General features: G+C 42.2%; 3 protein-coding genes across 4 annotated transcripts; 2 read left to right on the forward strand and 1 right to left on the reverse strand.

Annotated features, from left to right (window-relative positions):
- Nucleotides 1–4,054: 4,054 nt before the first annotated feature.
- Nucleotides 4,055–13,193, forward strand: ppp1r26 (protein phosphatase 1, regulatory subunit 26). Of its 2 annotated transcripts, XM_031860166.1 has the most exons (5): nucleotides 4,055–4,195; nucleotides 7,616–10,838; nucleotides 12,623–12,737; nucleotides 12,938–13,023; nucleotides 13,108–13,193. In XM_031860166.1, the coding sequence occupies exons 2-5, from the start codon at nucleotides 7,687–7,689 to the stop codon at nucleotides 13,115–13,117; spliced, it is 3,363 nt and encodes a 1,120-aa protein (XP_031716026.1). In that variant the 5' UTR covers nucleotides 4,055–4,195; nucleotides 7,616–7,686; the 3' UTR covers nucleotides 13,118–13,193. The 2 variants fall into 2 exon arrangements, with proteins under 2 accessions (XP_031716026.1, XP_031716025.1); XM_031860165.1 differs by lacking the exon at nucleotides 13,108–13,193 and having other exon boundaries at nucleotides 12,938–13,082.
- Nucleotides 13,194–13,717: 524 nt separating this feature from the next.
- On the forward strand, nucleotides 13,718–16,374 carry mrps2 (mitochondrial ribosomal protein S2). The gene is made up of 4 exons (XM_031860168.1): nucleotides 13,718–13,866; nucleotides 14,109–14,213; nucleotides 14,290–14,410; nucleotides 15,730–16,374. Exons 1-4 carry the CDS (start codon nucleotides 13,722–13,724, stop codon nucleotides 16,274–16,276), a joined length of 918 nt encoding a protein of 305 aa, XP_031716028.1. The 5' UTR covers nucleotides 13,718–13,721; the 3' UTR covers nucleotides 16,277–16,374.
- A 580-nt stretch (nucleotides 16,375–16,954) lies between these two features.
- On the reverse strand, nucleotides 16,955–21,815 carry dipk1b (divergent protein kinase domain 1B). The gene is made up of 5 exons (XM_031860167.1): nucleotides 21,252–21,815; nucleotides 20,428–20,562; nucleotides 18,783–18,890; nucleotides 18,450–18,626; nucleotides 16,955–18,375 (listed from the first exon to the last, which is right to left on the reverse strand). Exons 1-5 carry the CDS (start codon nucleotides 21,315–21,317, stop codon nucleotides 17,563–17,565), a joined length of 1,299 nt encoding a protein of 432 aa, XP_031716027.1. The 5' UTR covers nucleotides 21,318–21,815; the 3' UTR covers nucleotides 16,955–17,562.
- Between the last annotated feature and the right edge of the window lie 756 nt (nucleotides 21,816–22,571).

Genomic DNA, 22,571 nt, shown 5'->3' on the forward strand with positions numbered 1-22,571 from the left:
CTGTGTGTTTATGTAGAGAACTTAATGCAGACTGCGTCAGGTGTTTCTTAAGGCATTTCCCTGTTTTACTTTGTATAACATGGGAATTGGTACAGTTTTTACTCCTGAAATTACACAAAATAATGGCCTTAATTTGATCAAGCTTTTATAAGCACTCCCATGAGCCTCACTTGCTAATGAGCACACCGAGAGGTGGTCAAATTGATGTAGTTTAACTTTTGTGACGATTCCCCACTCAAGACTGAACTAATCTAATTATAATGTCAGTGTTAGAGCAGTTTGAACTATTCTAGTGCAATTGCTAACATTGCTTTTAATGTATGGTCTATCCAGGAAATCATCCAGGTTCTTGATTTTTTGACAGTTCCACCGTTTATTCATTATATCAATATTAAACAGATTTCCAGCAGCAGTTGCCCCAACATATTTGCGAGGTGTTACGGATAGAAAAAAATGTCTTCTGGTGGTAAAAGTTGAATTTAACAACTATGGTTAAATGTTAAATGTTCTCATATTCTTCCACTTCGATGCCGGTGTGAGCAGGGCTGCTGTCCATGGTGCTGAACCTCACTTTCCCCTTTGGTAACTTTTGTGCCTGCATGGCCGAGCTCCCGCAGCAGACAGCAAGTTTTTTGGAAAAGGAGCGGCAGGAGAGACATAGAGAGGCTGCTTTGTATTTCCATCATGCCTTTTGTTTTATTAGCAAATGAATGATGTCGGTCTGAGACCTAACGTGTGCCTCTGACGTCTCCTCAATTAAATGATCACCAAGTACCAAGATCTGCAGCCCATCACCTCCTTGTTTGCATGCAAATGAAAACACCAAAGGAACAAGGCAAAGGGCATTTCAAGTGCTGCTTGTGTCAGTCTTTTCACCGCCATGAAAATGGAACCAATTTGTTCACATTTCCATCAGGGCAACTCAAATCACCTCATTTCTTGCAGTGAAACAGAACAGAGGATCCCACACAGTATGCATTTAGAACGGTGTAGTTACGGTATACTGCCTCCGTGTCCTCAATACTTTCTTATGGTCCCACAAATGTGTCTGAAGGGACAGACTGGTCAAAACACAATGTGAGCCGCATATTGAAATCCCTAAATGCCTCAAATATATTTCTTTTTCCATGTCACTTGTTGAAAGATTATAGGGAATAGTCGGAATTCTATTTTTCTATACTGAAACGCAACATCAATTTAGACGAAAAGTCCCATCCATTGATATCTCTAATGATGGCAAATGTTAAAGTGCAAGATGAAAACCACTAACCGAATATTGCACCTCACACAGGCCTCTTCTTTCAGTGATCTGTGATAGACTTTTAGTGTCCGTCCTCATCCATGTTTCCACCTGGCTGATTCTGCAGGAAGGTAAAAGAACCACCTGTGAAAAATTAACAAATAAAAAAGATAAACCCCAGCTGTTACCTAGCTCTCACCTGAATGTCCACAGACAGCTTTTCACACTATTGTCAATATAATCTGAAATTCAGACGACATTGAAGTGAGTAAGTCACTAAGTGGCTTTGTAAATTGAATATGGTAACTCTGAATGAAGTCTGATCATAATGAACTGGCACAGAGTCACACATTGGCAGCGTGTAGCACACCTGTTTAGCTGTTTCAGTATAATAAACTAAATTGTAAATGTCTGTTTTTCATTATATCATAACATCAGATCCAGGGAATTAATAAATGACATGTATTCCATATTTGACCTATCATGGTTTTTTAAATCTCATTTCACCAGCTCTTAACTTTAGGAAAATAGATTCATATATTTGTGAAAGTGACAGAGAACAAATATGCATGAGCCTAGTCAGAAGTCAAGACACAGGATGAGGATGAGCAGAGAATGTTTAACTGACGGATAGCAAAAATTTGAAATCCATCCTGGAGAAGTGCAGTGAGATGTCAAAAGGTGAACTGAGACAGTTTAGACCTGAGAATTGGGAGGATTGTTGAATCCTCAGTGGGAGTGAGTCACTCTGTTACTAGCTTGCTAGTTGATTCCTATACTGACGCAATCTACAGTTTTAGTAACAGGTGTCATTAACAGTAAATGAGCCAAGGACTGTATATTTTGTATATTCAAGTGTTTATACAAGTGTATACTCTTGTAGCCTAGGTGTTCATCATCTTTGTCAAAATGAAGAGAAGGGCAGAATTTGACAATACCTGCAGGTATACTTTAAAACATGTAATGTTGACAAATCCTCTAGAGCTGCTACAATTAATCTCCAACCAATTTGATAAACGGTCAATTCAGTAATGTTTCCAAGCAAAAATAGTAAAAAATCCCAAACATTCTCCAGTTTCTGTCTATCAAATGACAGGATTTGCTGCTTTTTATTGTCAAAATGAATTCAAAACTGAGTGTTTTTAGAATTTGGACTTTTCTTCAAACAAAACAATACATTTGAGGACGTTACCTTTCGTTCTGAGAAGTTGTAATAGCTATTGTTTCACTGTTGTTTGACAGTTTATAGGTAATATGGTTAATCAGTTATTCAAATGAATCGATAATAAAAAACAACAGTTTGTTGAATTTGAATCAAAATATTAAGTACACTCCGCTGTATGACTAACAGCAAACAGAGGAGGCTTACAAACAGAAGGCAAACAGTCAGACACTTTGATGGATAAACAGCCTCTCGAGACACAGTGCTGCTTTTTAGGATCAGACGAACATCCCCGGAAAGAAACAAATCAAACTGTGGCACACTCTACACACTATGGCAACAGTCCCAAATCACAGATACATCATGAAAGTATAAAGTGAAATACATCATGTCTGTTCTGTATTCTGAATCAACAATATTTAATACTGTCGCCCTTTTGTTGACTTCCTATTCTTTTTACAATGATACACACTGTGTAAAATACAATGGACAATACACTAAAACAAATCTGAAATGCATCCCGAATTTTATTCCCATATCCCAATATAGCATGTTTCAAAAGATTTCCAAAGCCTCTGACAAAGATCTAAAATATTTTTCCAATAAACAGGGTTACAAGTTAAGATATTGCACACAATGCAATGCTTTAAATTGTAGTATTAGCTTCGATTCCTTCAGGGTTAATGAGAAAAGACAGTGAGATGAGTCTCAATATGTTAGATGCAAGAAGTTGACATGTCCAACAGCACACAGGTGCTTAACCCCAATATGTAGAGCAACCTTCAGAAAAGAGTTGCATTGAGTTATGTGACTGACTCATGCATCCTGTCAGACACAACTCTTGAGGATTAATATTCCATGAAGTCAAAGAGAAACAACAAAAACTTTTTTTAAATATGCCTTTTAATTAAATATATTTGAACGACTAACAGACGTGACTTACATTTTCTCTAAATTTAAGCTATATAGTCTGCTTTTATAAACCGTGCATAGATCACCAGTATTCATTTAGATTAAGTCACAGGGGGCCGAACCCTAACTGAATGACAACACGATCTATTTTTCTGGATCTTGAATGATATTTCAATGTCTGCATGTCTGCAATTAAATAAAAAATTAGATTTACTCTCTTTGTTGAGTTGTTTGGATGGAACGCATTGGCACATCTGGCCTGTTTTAGAAGTATAATACAGATATTAAAGAAAAAACTTTTAATATACATTTATCAAGTAAATAACTAAATACTACTGAATAATGGTAGTAGTGGGATTGTGTTCCAAAATAGATATGTTATTGGGAGTTGTATCAAACCACTCCCATATTGGATATGAAACTTCCTAATGAGAAGACTTATCCAATCTTTAATTGTATAATCGTTCTGTCTCTGGGATACTATAAAAAAAGTATTTTTAAGGTTTATTTGACACTTAATTGTTCTTGGAAAAACCTGTTTTCATTTATTAACGCAGCATTAACTTTTCTAATTTACATACATCGTTGTGGTTTTTTTATGTAAAACGTGAAAATGTAAAGCGGACATTTAAAAAATGCAGATGTCATATTTGAATGGCTCCATGCTTGGCTGGACCGAAGGGTTGGACTTTGGGTATAAGGAAGCTGCTGGCCCGCCCGGGAGTCGGAGCGGAGGGGGACTCGACGGCGAGTGCTGCAGGCGGTGTGTGTGAGCGTGCGACGGACACCGAAATATCTCCACGACGGCTTTCCTAACATCTCATATCAACGCAGCAATGAACCCACTATTTCTGTAGAGGTGGTTTTTGTCTCACATATGGGTGAGTTAAACTTGTGCACTTGTGTTCTGTGGCTGTAGCGGTGTGGAAAAATAGCCGAGGGTAAGCTGTGGCTCAATACAAAGGCTTTCTTTGCCGGGGCTGCAGCAGCCGAGAGGCCCGCCTGTGTCTTTCAAGTCACCGACTGCTAGCCACGGTTATCCCCCCGATGCTCCACACTACCTCATCCATTTCCACCACAAATGTAACCATATTGTTCTACGTATGAGTGTTTACGGACATTATTTACGTTCAGCGGTGTTAGCGACCGAATATCGAGGTTTTTTTTGTTTTGACAACCATGGCCGGAACGGAGAAACATGGTTGCTCTGCGGAGTCTCCTAACGCTACACGCCGGGCATCGATGCAGTCCGTGCCGCTAGAGGGTTACGAGGACAGCCGGGGTTTCAATCATGCGACCAGGAAAGCGTCCGGGGAGGGAAAATACGCGCAATTACACAGTTTGCTTATGTAATACAGAAAATGCTACCCACTAATTTTGGCATGTGTGGTGAAACTTTCTTCGTACATATATGTCAAACAAAGTTGGCATACGACTACGTTATGCTACATTTTTAGCTCGGTTTATGCGCCTCTCGGCGGGGTTTTTTTCAGATGGGCGTCTCTTCGTGACCTCTCCTGGTTTCCTGCATTTAGTCGCACTTTTATACCAGGTTTATCAAGGTTTAATCACTGAGGGGGACGATGATTAAGAGTTGGACATATCGTCTCTTGCTGTCTGTAGCCGGGTTGTTCATTCCCCTGCAGGGTGCATGTGGAGCTGGAAGGGAGGATTTACGTTACATTTGGGGGTAGGTAGGCTAAGCAAAGGCTGTTGCATGGCGACTTTTAAACGGGTTTAATGTCCGACAGCATGCTTGTTCGTGGAGGTACTAACACCGGCTGTTAACACCGTTCATCTCTGGACAAGTATCGCTGTAGTATTAGGTTCAGGTGCGACATTAACATCCGATGTCGTCTGAGCCTGGCAGGCACCCGTAGTTTTCGACTTGGGCGCAACAGAAACTGCTTAAACAAACAACCAGTATGGATCTGGTTTTAAAAGACACAATGTGAAATCTATCCACCTATCTGTCCAAAAGCAAGATATATTAACCCTAGTGGTGGAAAGTATTACATTACACTTAGTCAAGTATCATAGAATTACAGTTTAAGATAGTTTAGGTATTTATCTAAGTTTGATGTTACAGGTTACTTTGCAGATTGATTTAAAATATATATATATACATCTTGGATATGAAATACGTTGGATTGTTCCAAAAAAATATACACATATAGGTTGAACGAGTATTTTTACTTTTTATGGTTGAAGTACAGTTTGCTGATGATACTTTCTTTAACACAATTTTCATATTGCAGCTATATTTGCATAAAGTATTTGAATACTTTTTTTTCACAACCGGTGACTGTAGTCCAGCAGCCCAGCCTGCTCATGAAGTGACACCATTCCATATTTGTTCTGTATTGCATTACTTTGTTGATGTGTGCATAGTCAAATCTGTCCATCGATGAGAGCTTAAACAACATCCAATGTTGCCCTAAAACTGAAAGGGAGAGGGGGTGCTGAGAGGACAACGACCGATTGGATAAACATGATAATTTAACACGTTTAATTTGAAGGAATTAGGGCTCATTTGTGTCAAATTCTAGCCATTAGCCTGCCACTGACACTCTGGATTCTCCTTAATAAAAGGAAGGACTACCCACAACAACCTGTAACATCAGTTTTTACTCCTATAATAATTTGGAAGATGTACATTTACAAATGTGTGCATGTGCTCAAGTCATCCAAAAATCTTTCCTTTGATACCTGCCTGGTGCTGTAAATTCATATTCGATGTTCTCAAATCAACACACAGGTCTGGGGATCTATAGGGGCTTTCTGGTGGGTTCCATGGAGCCCCCAGGGAAAAAGTGGTTTATTTAGCCACCTAAAAGTTAACATAAGGAGAGCATGTAAAATGCCTTTTATTTTTTTAGTTATTTGGATATGAATTGAGTTTGAAAGCAAATCTCAGTCACTGCAAGATTATTAAGTAAGCTGTACCAGAGTAGTCTGCTTTAAGCACTCACTATTACTGCCACAGTCAAATCATGAAATAGGAAAACAGAAAAACCACGCCCAAGAGTATACTGTGATTGTGTGTGCAAAGTCCTCGCATATGAGGGTGGAATGGAATACCGTTTTATTTTTTGTATTATATGTGCTTTATTGAATGCATTTAACACTCCAATCACAGCTTGACGACAGCCACAAGGCTGGATTACTAACTGGACAAATTGGGACAATTGCTGAAAGACCTGAGGTTATATCAGAGCCATGATGATGGAGTCCATTCTTTCCCTCAGTGGGACAGAATGTACCTGAACACATTCTTCAGCGATTTCACAGTTAGTCTTTCAGCATCACTGCCTCCTTTCACTTTTATTAGATTCCTAGTCTTGATCCTGTTCCATTTCGGTGAGAAATTACTTTTATGCACTTGACTTGGCCTACAGTTACTGACTTAGCAATTACGTGAGCTTTTTGGTCAAGGGACTGAAACAGGACTAAGAGACTGACTAAAGCCAGCCACTTGAAGGCTTAAACTGTGAGGAAGCTGCAGACATCGTACATACTGTACACACAGCCATCTGTAGTCTCCCAAATATTCCTCAAATCACACACAAATACGCACTAAGTCAGATCTCCCAGAACCATGCAGCACCATTGCATTTAACATGATAACAACATGCAGCCTTCAATAAAGTACTGCAGAATGGTCACATCGAGTTCCTCCACAGGATGGCAGCAGAGCACTTAAGCTGCTGATTCTGCTGCATATTCAGGATATGTAGCTGTGGATATGTATTGTGAGTGGGTGTCTCCATCAGTGTTGTCTACTCTGATGGGTTAAGTAAAGGAGAGGAAATTAGCTATCAACGGATAGTCATAGGTTTAGTGGAAGCTGACTATATTCATAAGTTTACTTATATATACTTGCATATAAAGTACTATAACTTGAAGTTATCATATGGGCATTTTTTTCTAACATTTTACAAGTAATCAGTTACTGTAAGTGTAAACTGCAGCGTATTTCCTCTGAATGTGTGTTGGTGGTTGTGAGTAGTAGTTGTCAGCTCCCTGAAATGTCCCTAAAAATCTCTTGAAATAATTGAAGATTTCTGTAAACAATTTGACAAAATGGAAATCTGGATGTCTTAGACACTTTACTTTTGTTGGCTCAGTTTACAATACTCCAGTGGCATAACCGACTTAATTCACAGCTCTTACAAAAGGATCCGACATGTGGACACAGTGAATAATAATGTTTTGTCATCCGAATATTTTGATACATGATTCCCACACATTGGTCGTAGGACTTGCCTGTCACTGATTCCCTGTTTCTGTTTTCTTCTCAGATTGAACAATGTGAGTGTGATCGGAGGCAGCTGCACTCCAATGGTCGAGGACCTCACCTCACTTCATTAGAATGTACTTGATGAATGTACCTCCTGTCGCAGCGACGCCAACAAAATGGAGAACATGTGGCCCACCTGGAGGCTATAGCCTTCCAATCTGCTTCAATGACTCTGACACCGAGCTGTCCACCAGAGGCACACCTATCTCAGATAAGGTCCAGATGATCATAGAGAGCCTTAGGAGCACCCAGTCCTCACTCGAGATGGGCGACGAGATCGAGGAAAATGTGCCACCAGGACACGACGGTCATCCCCAACTCTGCAAGGTTGCAATGGGTTCTTATGTGGGCCAAAAGTCCAAAACTACAGGTTCCACCGAAAACCAACAGGCAGATGTTACCTCCCCAATCAACCATGAGCTCAGTGACTCTGACAGCGATGCTTCTGTGGACAGAGGAATTGAGGAGGCTATACTGGAATACCTGAAGGAAAAGGATGATCACAAACGCAAGGCGGAACCATGCTTAGCATTTCTCCAATCATCCAAGATTCCCAGGACAAGCTCTCCTGTTCCTGAGGATTCCAACCAGATCTCTGACAGCAATACCTTTTTGATTGCCAGTAGCCAGTTTCCAAAAAGTATGGAAGCTGAGACTTCCACAGCACCAGCTGTTATACCTATAAAAAAGTATATCAAAAACAGGGCCCTCCTAAATGACAACGCAGTTGAGAAATTGGATTCAAATACAAGTACAACTAATACAAGTCAAGCCTTGCCCAAAGAGCAGACAAAGCGGCTCTCTAAAACAATCGGCCTTTTCGACAAAGTAAAGTGCCCGGTCACACTTAAGGTAGACGAAGTGTCAAATGACTCCAGTAGTGACGACGGCATTGAGGAAGCCATTCAAAGATACCAGCTGGAGAAAAAAGAGCAGCAGAACAAAACGGAAACTTTCTCTCCGCCTGCATTCAGAGAAGAGTCTGACTCCACCAGTGATGATGGGATTGAGGAAGCTATTCGTTCCTACCAGCTTGAGCAACTCAGGGAGAAGAGTGTCCTGAAGCCATTCTTACACGAGCAGAAACCCTTTACCAGTACAAGCACGGAAAACATGAAGAAACACAGACTGAGAAAGAAAAGGACCAGAGCAGAGAAAGAAGCCAAATCTGTTCAACTTCCTCCTCCTCCTGTTTTCATACCCAAGAGTACACTTTTAGAGCGCTCGAATGGTAAAGGAAATGGATTGCTTTTGTTTGAAGAAGATGGTTTTAAGGAGCAACCTAGCCCTGCCCCTCCAAAGGTTAATACAACTGTGGAGCTCATGTGTGCTGAGGCAATACTGGACATTTCAAAAACTGTCATGCCCGAGGCCTTCCATCCCAGTGTTGGCCTCAGCAGTAGCACTCCTACCGAATCTTCCTTGCAATCGTCACCCCCTGACAACTGCCCAGATGAAGACAGCGATGGCACTTCCATTGATAGTGAAGATGGGATAGAGCAGGAAATCAGGACATTTCTTGAGCAGAAGGCCCAAATGCACAAACAGATGCCCGCTGCTGCGACTCAAGAGCCTCAGTGTAGAAATCAACCGGAGAAAGTGAAAGTTGCAACCCAAAAGAAACCTTCAAGATTGTCTTTGACACAGAGAAGAAAACAGAAAGAGGGAAGCTGTAGCATTTCCATCACGTCAGGGACAGATAACAACGTCAAAGAAACGTCCCCGAGACCTTCACCTGAGCATGGGCAAAAATCCCAGAGAAGTCAAACACACCCAATGGCTGGATTATATAAGATGGAGCAGAGTGGAGACAAAAGCAGCTCACTTGACAGCGATGAGGACCTTGACAGCGCTATTAAAGACCTGCTCAAGACAAAAAAGAAGTCAAAGAAAAAGACAAGAGACTTGAAGCGGAAATCAAGGCTGTGTCCCAACGATGAAGAACCACAGCTTGGAAATGCTTTAGAGACCAAAAAGTTGAAACCTGATCATTTTTCCAAGCGCAGTCTTTTGAAAAACCTAGAAAAGAGTAAGAATGACATGAAAGACAAGGCTGGACTGAGTAAACAGAGCGTTTCACAACATACACTTCCTAATAAGAGTCAAGAGCACGATGATATACATGACGGTGAACCAGCATTTGGGGGTCAAAACACCCCGTTGCCGCACAATACTCAGACTACTCGTGAGGTAAAGGAAGACAGCAGTTCAGTAGACAGCGACGATGGCATTGAGCTAGAGATCCAAAGGTTTCTTGCTGAAAAGGCCAAAGTCTCCACCGCAGAGAAAAGTAAAGGTGGAGATGTATCGAGGAATGGTACTGTCGAGGTTTGTACAGCACTTCGAGGTGAAGACATCAAACAGGAAAATCAGCTGGCTGAGATTCCAATCATCAGTCCTCTCTCTGGACAATCTCCTCTGAGGAGTCGTCCTCTTCCAACGCCGCAAAGTTCGCCACCGGCGGACGTCTCCGCTGACGTTGCACAGTCACGCCTGCCATCGGTCCAGTCCTGCAGCCCCAGCCTTTTGGAACCAGCGGATGGGGCGGGAGCCGCTAGAATCGAGCAATGGAGGCCTCTCTCTGGGAGAGGGGACGGCCAGGATGTCACCCCACAGATCGAGAGGGTTCGGCCCGGTGTGAGTCCGAACATTGCGGAGTCGATCAAGTGGCGCCAGAGCCTTGGACTCCCAGCGACTGACCCTAGGACTACCAGTCGAACTGCGTTCCATATCACTTCATCTAAAATCAGCGAGACTGCATCAGGAAGTCCATATCACAGCGGGGGGCACAAATCACAGACTGCAGTCCCTTTTTGGTCCTCCGCAAGAACCAGCAGAGCACCTTTCCCCTGCTCTACAGAGACAAATGTGAATACCAAGTTCAGGTCCCCTGTTTTGAATCATTTGTCTACGGCCAGGCAGCATCCAAGGACGCCCTTTGCACGGAGCCCTACGGAGAGTATGGTGCACATGTCTAAGGACAAGAGTGTGTTTGTTGAACTGGAGTCTAATAGGACCAACCATGTCCAGGTTCGGACCAGGGAAAGGAGCGAGGGAAAGGAGAAAGCAGACTTGCTAAGTGAGATAAAAAGAGAAGACGAGAGCGTGAAGATAGACGATAAACGAGTGCATCTAGAAGGATCACAGGAAGAGTTTATAGATGAGGCAGATTGTGAGTCAGGCAGCAGCAGAAATCCAGAGAAGAAGCAGGGCTTTCCCACATTGTAAGTATTTTCTTTGGCCTCTGTGTCCCATAGCATCATAAGCCAATTTTCTACGAGTTCATTTCTTGATTGCTGATATATATAATGTAGGTTATGATCAAGCTCATTCATTTATAGGCTGGAAGGGAATGTTTGTTTATACGATAAAACAGGCATTTTTTAAATGTGTTTGTACATTTATATGGCAATGTAACACAATAGCACCACCATGACAACAGTTTTGTGCTCTAAAGGTTAATTTATATCACCATCAAACCTTTGAAAAGCAATACAGCGACACAAGAGGCAGACTGCATGAGTAGTACCACCATCAACATGCAGAATATTTATTTGCAGAAAACGATATCGTCTTAAATATCTTTCAGATTTTATGTAAAAAAGAAGTGACCACGAGAAATAACTTCGATATGACAAAATAAAGATTCAAGGTTCAAACCAAATGCTCAAGATTTCGATGTATTGCTTGAATTTATCAACACAAATTAGCAATATTTATCAGAAACATACATGGTATTATGACATATCTTACCTAATTTACCTGTGATATGTAGGTTCTTTATGTGCAAAGGTTAAAAAGTTGTTGTTGTTAAATGTGTCCATAACTGCCTTCATTAGGGCTATCTGAATAAAAGCCAGAAAACCAAACGTATAGTATATGATTTAGATCCTCTCATGTCCTGGTGTACATCAAATCTAAATGCACGCAGAATGCAGCAATATGGCTAAAATGTTCTAATTACATTTTCTATAACTTGCAATTACACATATCAAAATATATGCCGGTTCTCTTAAATGCTTATTAGTTAGATTTATAATTTAAAAAAAAGACCAGTCAGATGCTAACTCATCTAGCATAATACATATTACCATGACTTTACCGGGCTTCTGCCATGTATTAAACATGTCTCTTCACTTCCCACCCTAACCTATGTCTTTATGTCATTGCCCCACACTGCTAAAGCTCTACATCTGAGTTCCTCTCATGATGATAGTTCCAGAAAACAACAGGTTGAGGGAGTCCTTTCTAACTCCTTCACATAAAGAGAAAAGGCGTGGTACACTTTTCAAACGGATTATACCCTCGACCCTGAAAAGGCATCATTTTTAGAGCAGCTTCAGAACACCATTCGGTACGGGAACATATCCTTTCTAGACTACCGTGGAGATATCGTGTCATTCTTCCCAACATTTGTTTTTCAAACACAGTGCTCTTGGTTTAAACTCGCGGATGGGAAGTTAAAGCTCCGTTGTTGATGAAAGCCACCATAACAATCTTGGACTTATTACTTCTATGACTCGAGTGCTCTAGATTCCACAGAAACCACTCCTCTCTGTCTCGATACGCTTGATATTTAGTGTGTTCATTTCTCTTTCATGTTGAAGTTTTCTTGAATTTCCTATGTGAAAAAAAAGCTATTTATTTTTGTTTATCAAAAAAAAAAGTTACCAAACATGCTGTGCATTGCCAGGTTTTGTAAATATTTTGTAAGAAGTGTTTCTTTTTTCTTTTACTCTTTCAGAAAAAAACAAAAAACTTTTGCTGTGTCTTTTAAGTGCATCTGTGTAATAAAGAGTGGAATCCGAGAGGCAATGGGTCTCCCTCATCCTCCTTAATGATGTATAATAAGAATGCTAATTGCATCGCAGTAACGCTCCCGGCTGATGGAACACCTCCCGTTTTTCATTTACAAGCTGCGTTCACTGGCTTTAAGACGGACTTTGGGGGTGAGTTAGTAGAGCACTAAGTCACCGCTCTGATGTGTGTCCTGCTTTGCCTTGCCCAGGTCTTTGTCCAGTGCCATTGACCCTGGCATCATCTTCAGACCTTGCATAGCTCTTACCACAGAGGACAGAAGCAGGATGTTCACCAGGAGTTACCAGGCTGAGAAATGCAAGAAGGTACAACTAGAGATGAGTTTCTGGTGCAGTTTACTCTGCTCCATTATTTGTATCCCTTTATGGTGAAACTAGATATTCAGTAGAAACCTCTTCAGCTCCACCAATGGCAAGGAACTTGTTCTGTTCCTCGCCATCTGGCTGTTTGTAAAAAGTTGTCCATATCCAGAGAGTGTGAAACCTGTACTACACGATACTTGCAGGCGCTTCCTTCTCACGGTAGAGCTCCAGTGAAGAGAAAGGCTCTGCAACGTGTCAAAAGAAAGCTTCAGTTCATTCCAGTGAACAGGTATGTGTGTGTGGTTGGTCTCCACGTTGAGTGATCACAGTCATATAAAATCCCTCTTATCCAAGTTCTTCATCTTTTTTTCAGGGAAAAATGAAGCACCCAGCCACCACAGCATAACGGAATAAAACTTAACACTGCATTTGATAGTGTTTGATATTACAGTATGTGGGTTGTTGAGTATTTAATGTAAAATAATAATTTTGCACTTCAAGAGTGTATATTTATGTCAGGTTTCCCTTTGGATTTGATGTTGCAGGCTAGTGGTGTTGGATTTGCTTTTTGCATTTTTAGCATTTTGGGTTGGATTTTGAAAAAAGAACATTTCGCCCAGTTTGTGATGTTGCAGGTTCAATATTAAAGAGATTCTTTAAAATACGTAACGCTAAATAAAAGTTCACTTGTTAATGTAGCAAATGAAGGGCATTTATTCTTTACATTTTTTCATGCTGCTACTGAATAATTAGAGTTCACTGGTGGACGGGTATTAGTTAGTTGCTGTTTTATAAATATCATTGGGTTGTCCTGGTACAGATGCGGTGAATTCTTATATTCTCATGCTACAGCATTCATTTTTGTTAAGTGTCATTCGTTTCAAACACTTGTTCCATGTCAGGAGTATCTATATAACTAAATAACACGAGTGTTGTGCATTTGTTTTTCAATAAAGTTGTGAAGTTAAAAAATAATGATCTGGCGTCATGGGTATTGTAGTCTATTATGCCAAACTGTCACGACAGAACCACAACTTTACGGCAGTCCCTGAACTACACACGCGCAGTCGCAGTGAGCTGACCTTCTGTGGTGCTCCTGAAGCAAGCATGGCTGCCCGGGCGCTAACGAAAGGTATCTGCACATAAGTATTTCTAATTGTCCGACAAAGTAAGTCTTTGTCTGAATGTCACACAGTATTATATCTCTAGATTCAGTTGTGGTATTGTTCTGGTTGATGCTTATAATCCTGACAGTTCGGTTAGCAATTTATTTGACAGCTAACGTGTGTAGCTAGCAGCTAGCAGTTACTGACTCGCTTGTTATAAGTTAATGTCCGATGTCTTGACTGCTGCCAATTTGTGTCTCATGTTCAGGGCTTTGGGGACTACGAACCTCTGCTGTGTACCCGTGTGCTGGACACCAGTACGCCACTGCAGCATCCATCAAACCGACCCAAGTCAAAGCTGACGATGTTTCAGGTGAGCTCACAACAAGCAGGCGTGTGTCATGTTTTTAAACCAGACTTTTAGTAATGTTGTGTCTCCCTACACGCAGACAAAGTGATAAGCCAGCCACTGGAGAAGCCGGACTTCTTCCGTGTGTCGGAGCTCATCTCGTTGAAAGACCTGTTCGACGCCCGAGTGCATCTCGGCCATAAGAAAGGTTGCAGACACAGGTCGGTGTACATTTATACTCCAATTCAAAATGCATGATGTTGAAGCAATTCTATTGATTCGTTCCATTTGACGGACATGGCTGCAAGAAAAGGTTATTTTCATTATCGAGAAATCTTTTCTTAAATAATAGATTCTTGTTTTAGTCTCTAAAATGTAAAAAATACTGAAAGAATATATATTTTTATATCAACATCTCTGAAAGTGTGTTTTCAGGTTCTTTATTTCTCATATGCATAACAATTCCAGTCATGTTTTGCTCTTAGGCTTCCATCTATAAATCTATCTATAAAGAACTCGTTTTGTCCGACCAGCAGTCCAAAACCCAAAGATATTCAATTCAAGTCAATTTATTTTGTGTCGCCCAAAATCACAAATCACAAATTTGCCTCGGAGGGCTTTACAATCTGTACACACATCCTCTGTCCCGGGACCCTCACAACGGAACAGGAAGAACTCTCCCACAAAATCCCTTTAACAGAGAGAAAAGAGGGAGAGACCTGTGGGAGAGCAACAGAGGAGGATCCTCTACCAGGATGGACAGAAGTGTGTACAGAATGAACAACATAACAGTTACAACACAATTTACTATCACATAAAAACTTATGTAAAGCAGCAAATCCACCAAAAATTTGATTCTGTGCTCCAACACATTGATTTTAAATGAAATAAATTACCTGACGCAATGCAGAGCAGTAAAGCTGTGAGTAATTCCAGTCTGCCAGACAGAGACACTAGAAACAGTGTTAATATCAGGCTACATAATGTCCCCATTACAGTACATTTATGACATCTGTGCTGTTTTAATGTGTAACCAGTGTTAACATTTTATTTTTTTTTGTTTACGATCCAAAATGTCGCCGCTAATCTAAAAGGAAATGCGGTTGTTGCTGCAGTACCAGGACATAAATAAATAATAGGAGGTAGATAAAGTATTAATGGAATAAAATTAGAACTTCTACACGAGCATTTGGAGATGAATTATAAAGTTGTGAGGTGTGCTGATAAAGAGACAGTGGTGGGATTCATAGCAGAGTCAAAAAGTCTGTTATACACTAAGGTAGTATCTGATATGATTGGTTCTCTTCCATTAAAGCACATAGAATACATCTTGAGTTGGTATTAATACTAGCTCTGTGTGGAACCACATCAGAGAAACAAAGCCGAACAGAAAATGGTTCGATAGAGTTGACCGCAGACAAATCAATCAGTCAATATTAAACTCGAGGGAGAGCTGTGACCCTGAAAATGGAAGCACAGTTGGCTTCATTGACCTCTCTATTTTTAAACCGAAATCGAATTCTCTTTTCTTTTTTCCTAGGCTTATGGAGCCGTACCTCTATGGCTGCCGTTTGGACCAAGATATAATTGACCTCGACCAGACCGTGGAGCACCTCCAGCAAGCCCTGAACTTCACCGCCCACATCGCGTACCGCGGCGGCGTCATACTGTTCGTCTCCCGCCAGCGTCAGTTCGTCCACCTGGTGGAGAGCGCCGCTGAGAGTTGCGGCGAGTACGCCCACACGCGGTACTGGCAGGGCGGCCTCCTCACCAACGCCCCCATCCAGTACGGCCCGGGAGTCCGCTTACCGGACCTCATCATCTTCCTCTCCACGCTCAACAATGTGTTCCAGCCGCACGTGGGGATCAGAGACGCGGCCAAGATGAACATCCCCACGGTCGGCGTGGTGGACTCGAACTGCAACCCCAGCCTGGTGACCTACCCGGTGCCCGGGAACGACGACACTCCGGCTGCTGTGGAGACGTACTGTCGCTTATTCAAGATGACCATCAACCGTGCCAAGGATAAGAGGAGGCGGATGGAGCTGCTGCACGGCATGTCGGCACCGGCCACGCCAAGCTTGTGACATGATATATTGTTAAATAAGAGACATTAAAAAAAGTACAAATCGTCTGCTGCTCCATTTCATCATGCCTCTGGAAGAATAAATGTGATGCTAGTGTTCAGGGCTGACATGTTGTCTTGTGTTGAGACTGAACTTCCGTGTATCTTACTCTTTAATGAATCTAGTTTCTGTGACACGGTCGTGTTTTATACCTCCATGGCGGTGACAGCCTTGGCCTGAGGCATTATTTTTTCCAGGCTGTCCGTCCGTACGGTTCCTATGAAAGATGTCTCGGGACGCCCAGAGGGAACTTCACATCCATTTGTACTCGATAATGAAATGATTAATATTTGGTGGTCAAGGTCTCTGTGGCAGCACAAAACATGCATTTTGGCCACAAATCAAGAATTCATATGCTAATCATGACAATGTCGCACATATTTAATAGGCTAGACACCAATCGAACCGCAATGACCGCTTTAGTGGGGGTAGAGCCCACTCCCAAGGCTCTAGGACCTTCCTATCACCCTAACCCTTATTCTGTGCTTGGCCACGCCCCCAGCCCAAAGCATTGGGAGTCTGACAGCTATACCAAAGGAACAAGCTACAACCACCAAACTTGAAACAGAGGTGCTATGGAGTGCTAGTAATACACACAACATTTCAGGAGTCTAGCACAAACCTTTAAAAAGTTCAAAATCGTTTAAACCAACTAACGTTTATTTATGGATTAAAAGTTAATTCAAGTTTAACGTCTGATCATCATTTACAACTCTGTGCGGGTCGATTTCAATACATTAATGATATCAGATCAATACCAGGAGGGACATTTCGGTGCTACCGTATACACACATTACTCTATCCGTTATTTGTGTCTTACATGGAGATTCATTTACACACGGAACAAGAAAACTCCACCAATATTTACAGTTGTACAAAAATCGCACCGTGTCAAATTTGACATTCTGCCTCAATAGGGAAAGACAAGAGTTTAAGAACTAAAATGACTCGCAGATTATTTTACAGATAAAGTTATAGGCAGTGCCCTGAGAACATTATGTCCAAACATAAATGTGCTTCTCAAAATAACGCATTAGAAAACAAAAGACAAAAAATAAAGTCTTGGTTCTTCAGCTGTTTCATATTGTATAATCAGTGTTTCACAGTTTCCTGTTATTCACAGTCAATGTAGAGTTCAAAAATACACCAATAATCACCAGCCTCTAAAACATTTGGCAAAGCTTTGTGTCCATGTCATAGTTCACTCATTCTGTAGATGTACAGGTTCGGATAATCTCAACCGGTTTTCAAGAGTACTGTGTGTTTGAAATTTTCTTCCACAGTAACGTCTTGAGGTTGTTAAGGACTAGTGAGTGGTGCACCTCCATCTGGCTTGCCAGACCGCTGAGTGTCACACAGGTGCGCAGCTGCTTCTCCAGATCCCCACGGAGGTCTGAAGGTGCTCCAAAGAGCAGAAAGTCCTGCAAAAGCACACACACCTTTGCCAGATTGGGCTGCACAACCTCCGTGTTACACTGCTTCACCAGTCGATCACAGGTGGCCGTGCAGTCCCGGCCGAAGGTGCAGTCTGCGTTGGTCTCACACCGCCGACCTCTCAGATGTCCCCGCACAACCGCCTCAGATGCCACACTGCGCAGGTTGGCCATTTTGCAGTCATACTTTGCATTGTAGCCCACGTGGCGAGGACTGGCGTCGCATATTAAGAAGCTGCCGTAGGACCCGTGGAAGACCTCCTCCACAAACTCCAGCAGGCCGATGGTGATGCGAGCCCTTTGGGGCCAGGCCGGTGCGAGCCAGTGGTTCAGGCTGGAGCTTAGGGCCTCCGGGACCAGAGCCTCCAGGTAATGAGGCACCTCGAGCCTGTAGAGGGAGCTGTGGCCCACGTGTTCCGTCACGTACAAGTCTCCACAGAAGCCTAGCAGCTTGGGGGTGTGCTCCTTCTCCTGCAGCGCCACCATCAGAAGGAACTCATTGATCTGGAGAAGAGCCCAGATAGACTTGGCCTCTGCTAGAGACACTTTGCCATCCTGGTTGACATCAGCAAGGGTAATGACCCTGTCCACCAAGGTGCTCAGAGAGGGCTGCTCACCAAGGTTAGCCTGCAAAAAGGAGGTATTATGTGGTGACATATATTATTATTATATTAAAATGTGTAATTGCTGAAAAAAAAGACCTTGAGGAAACTATGCAGCATTTCTTTGAATTCGTCCATTGAGGTTCCACGAGTGGGTTTGTCAAATAAGCTCATCTCCCGCCGCAGCACAGAGTCCGGAGCCCCGTCAATCTTCTCCGGATCCTCAATCCCACACTTGATCACAACGGCTCTCTCCTTCCACAGTCCGCCGTACACCTGCAAGTAAAATAAATAACGAGACGAAAGAATTATGTCTGTAATTTGATGTCATATTTTTCTGTTACTTTTGTGGAGAATGCTTAAGTTGTGTTTGCATACAAAGTGTGCCTGGTTTGTAAGTGGGTGTGTGTCGACAGTGTGCGTTTATGTCACCTGGTGTGTAGAGGAAGTGGACCTGCAGTGCTGCAGAGTCAGAGTTCTCTGATCGCACAACGCCTTGCAGGACGAGCCTGATATTATGCCCCTCCGGTAGTGATCACACTGCAAAAGGAAACAGGAAGTTCACTACATTAAACACAGGAAAAAGTTCGGTCAGCGCTAGATTTGTGAGTGCTTAAAATTCAAATTCAAAATCTGTATTAGGTATAAATCTATTAAAGGAGACATATCGTGCTCCTTTTCAGATTCATACTTGCATTCTGAGTTTCTACTAGAACATGTTTGTATGCTTTAATGTTTAAAAAGAGGATTTCATTGACATACACTGCAACAGGAAATAAAGTGGGACACATTTAGAGAGACTGTGAAATGGTCGATATATTGTTTAGTTGTTGCATCACAACTGTACAGACACACTGACGGATCGTTTGAAGGCACAGTTTCTGAATCAGTCAAACAAAGGAATTAATTGACTATACTCCTGTTGACCAGTGTTGGAAAATGTCTCTCAAAGTGCCATCCTGGTTACAGAAGATCAATACCAGTCTCATGTCTGTGCTGTATGGTGAATAGGAAGGGGGAAACAGCTAGTCTGGCTCCGCCTTAAGATGACAACATCTTTCTACCAGCACCTCTAAAGTGCACAATCTAACATCAGAATCAGCTTTATTGTGTAAAAACAAATGTCGGCTTACAGCAGGTTATTTCTGCCGACACCCTCTCACACTCTCCTCCCTGTTCAGAGCACTCGCGTTAATGACGCGTCACCAAAATACAAAGCAGCCACAGGCAAATCAAATCCCATTGTGTTCCCATCCTCATCAGCACTTATCCGGGCGACACGAAACGTTTCCGTGTAATCACATTAGCCTTTATTTATTACATTTTCTCCAACGTTATTTAACAATGTCAAAACTGAGGCACAGAAACTGTTGTGAAGATCTGATTAGTTGTTATGATGAGGTTACATCATTGATCTTTCATTGCACATCAATTCCTCTCGAGTAGTTATCCACTTAATCGCCATCGTGTTCCGCGGTGTCTCATCGAATGTCAGCGCCTGTTCTGTTCTCGACGGCCGGAAAGCTCAGAAAACAGCCGGGCACAGCAGGAGAGGAGTTTAGCTATAGGCTGTAACTTTACTTAGCTTCAAAGGCCATGTATGAAGGAAGAGGCCCAACTGTCCCTCCTCTTCCTCAAAAGACCTCCCGTCCATTTGTCCTGCCATATTTCCCCTTGTTTTGAGTACTTGCGCGTTCATTTAGGAGTCTAAGCGGTTCACTGCGGCATTATTGTAGCCTGTATTCTTCTGTTTCTGCCTTACAACTATCTGCAGTTCATTTTCCACCCAGTAACTCATGAAACATAGAGCCTTGCATCTTCTTTTTCTTGTCTAAAAACAAATCCAATCTCTATTGATTTGTACCTGTGCTTTCATAGCGTTACCCCATCTTGAATCTGTTGGAAAACGTTTATCTGCCGCTGCATCTACAACAACATTTTACAAACATCATATCTGTACTGCTTTGTGCAGCAAAATGTGAGTGTGTGTGTGTTGCTTCCCCGTAGCATCCGGACCACCATCACACTGATGAAGTTATGAACATTGGCTGTCACTGCATTGAGAGATTCAACTTACAATGACCATATGGCAGACATGCCCGCGGCAGAGTTCAGAGTATGAGGCATACTGCATGTAGATGACCCAGCTGGCAATGAGGATGCCCAGCCATGCCAGGAGAAGGTACTTCACCTTAATGGCTGGGAGACGACTCTGTGGAGGGAAGAGAAATGGAGGAAAGGATGGATTGGAAGGAGAAGAGAAACACAGTTAACCTGAGAAGACATGACAACTGATCATAAAAACAGGTTTACACCACAATGAATGAAACAGCTGGTCACTTGACCTCAGGATAAAACCAACATCTCTGATATGCAGGGGTGACATAAGTGTTCAGGTCCTTCAGTAAAAGTAGCATCAATATAAGAGACTATATTACAAGTCAAAGCCCTCATTTCAAAATCCCACATACGTTAAAGTACAACACAATGTACTTAGAGAAGTAAAAGCACACGTGCTGCAAAAAAAGTACAAGTAGGCTTTACTTATGTTTAGTAGCCTATCTCAATGCATGTAGCCTGGGCTGAGGCCTGCACAACAAGATTCAGAATCAGCTTTATTGGCCATTATGCATAGGCCCACACACACATCCAGGCAATCGGATTCCAGTTTCCGTGCAGGCTAAATGGATGCTGGCCACTTGATGTTAGAATAAAACAAAGATGATGTGTTGGTCTGCACCCTCTGATTCCCTTCTTTGCATTTTTTCACGACATTGTGTGATGTGCAGGTGCACTGGACGCAGAAGATATTGCCCTGGTAGTTTGACATGCATTGTGGGTAATTTGCTGTTAATAGTAACCCCAAAAAAAGCAGACCGGCATCATGCTGTCCACACATACCTGCAGACCTTTGGACAGAGGACAGAACAGCACCAGATGGACCAGTCTCCGCAGAGCCCTCGGCATTGTGAGCGACTGTGTTGGGAGGCAGCGCAGCGAGAAACCAGGGATCCCAATCTGATCACATCGTTACTGCAAACCTACGCCGCGCGTCGCAAATAACCAAACCCCGGAGTCTAATCATCATATACCATTATAATTCCTCCCGCTTGTCTTCAACTGCAAAAATTCCACGAGTCTCACACGACGCGGGATTTGACCCGATGGCTTCGTAATCCTATTTCTCAACATAAATCATTAGTCGGAGGAAAAAAAAAAAGGAGTGCGTCCTTGAAATTGAGCATTTTCACATTTCAGCTCCATATGCATTCCTGCATTAAGGACCTCCTCCTCAGGGTCAAATCAAGGTGAATCCCATTAGTAGCGATAAAAATCTTCTTCTACCGTCTCATCAGATTAAAACCAGGACAGAAATGTGACACAAAATAAATAGCCAGTGGGTCTCCCGATGAGGAGCACACGGCCGTTCTTACCCAGCGACTCATCACTGCGCTCCTTTAAAGGGAAAGATGCGGGATCTCAGCTGTGAGATGTTTTTTATACCGCCGACATAAATCTCGCCCGTGCTTCCTGTCCGTCTGTGTGTGTGTGTGTGTGTGTGTGAGAGGGGAAACATGTCATGTCAACTTAAATGTAATGTTGTCCAGTTAGCCTACTAAAGTTTCCCCCCAGCAAAGGTCCTTCTTAATATCAGTGTACACCAGTCCACTAACTATCCTGTTCAAACCAATCACATTAAATAAATAAAGCTGTGGTTGCATTGTACAATAAAGAAGTGTAATTTATTTTGATTGCTATGGCTGATCAGGCTACATCAGTGGTTTGATTGTGGATAATCACAAAGTAGACGTTCCTTGATTGTGTTATTTGTTTAAATTCTGTGACAGTCATAAAGGAAGGTGCTCTCAGGCGCCAGTTGTTCCTGCCAGGATATTGAACTTGTAAATTGTTGGCTCGAAAGGGGGACACAGCCCCTGATACATGGCATCCCCTCATTGCCTTCACGTGCTGTCGGACAAAATACAATTTCAAAGCAGATACCAATAGAAAGGGTAAATAGTACGGCTTCAGGAGATTATATTACTAATAATCAACCTGTAAAATCAACATATCAATACACACATATTGTTGAAGTCAGCTCTATGTAGTATTGGTTTGGTTTTCTATTTATAGTTAATGTGCGATAAGCATGGAGATGAAGTAATTGAGCCGACATGCCTTCGGAAAGCTGGTGTTTACGAGGGGCTCTAAACGCAGCAT

Source organism: Anarrhichthys ocellatus, unplaced genomic scaffold, assembly GCF_004355925.1.
Source record: "Anarrhichthys ocellatus isolate YVR2014 unplaced genomic scaffold, GSC_Weel_1.0 scaffold23, whole genome shotgun sequence".
In the NCBI taxonomy this organism is placed as follows: Eukaryota; Metazoa; Chordata; class Actinopteri; order Perciformes; family Anarhichadidae; genus Anarrhichthys; species Anarrhichthys ocellatus.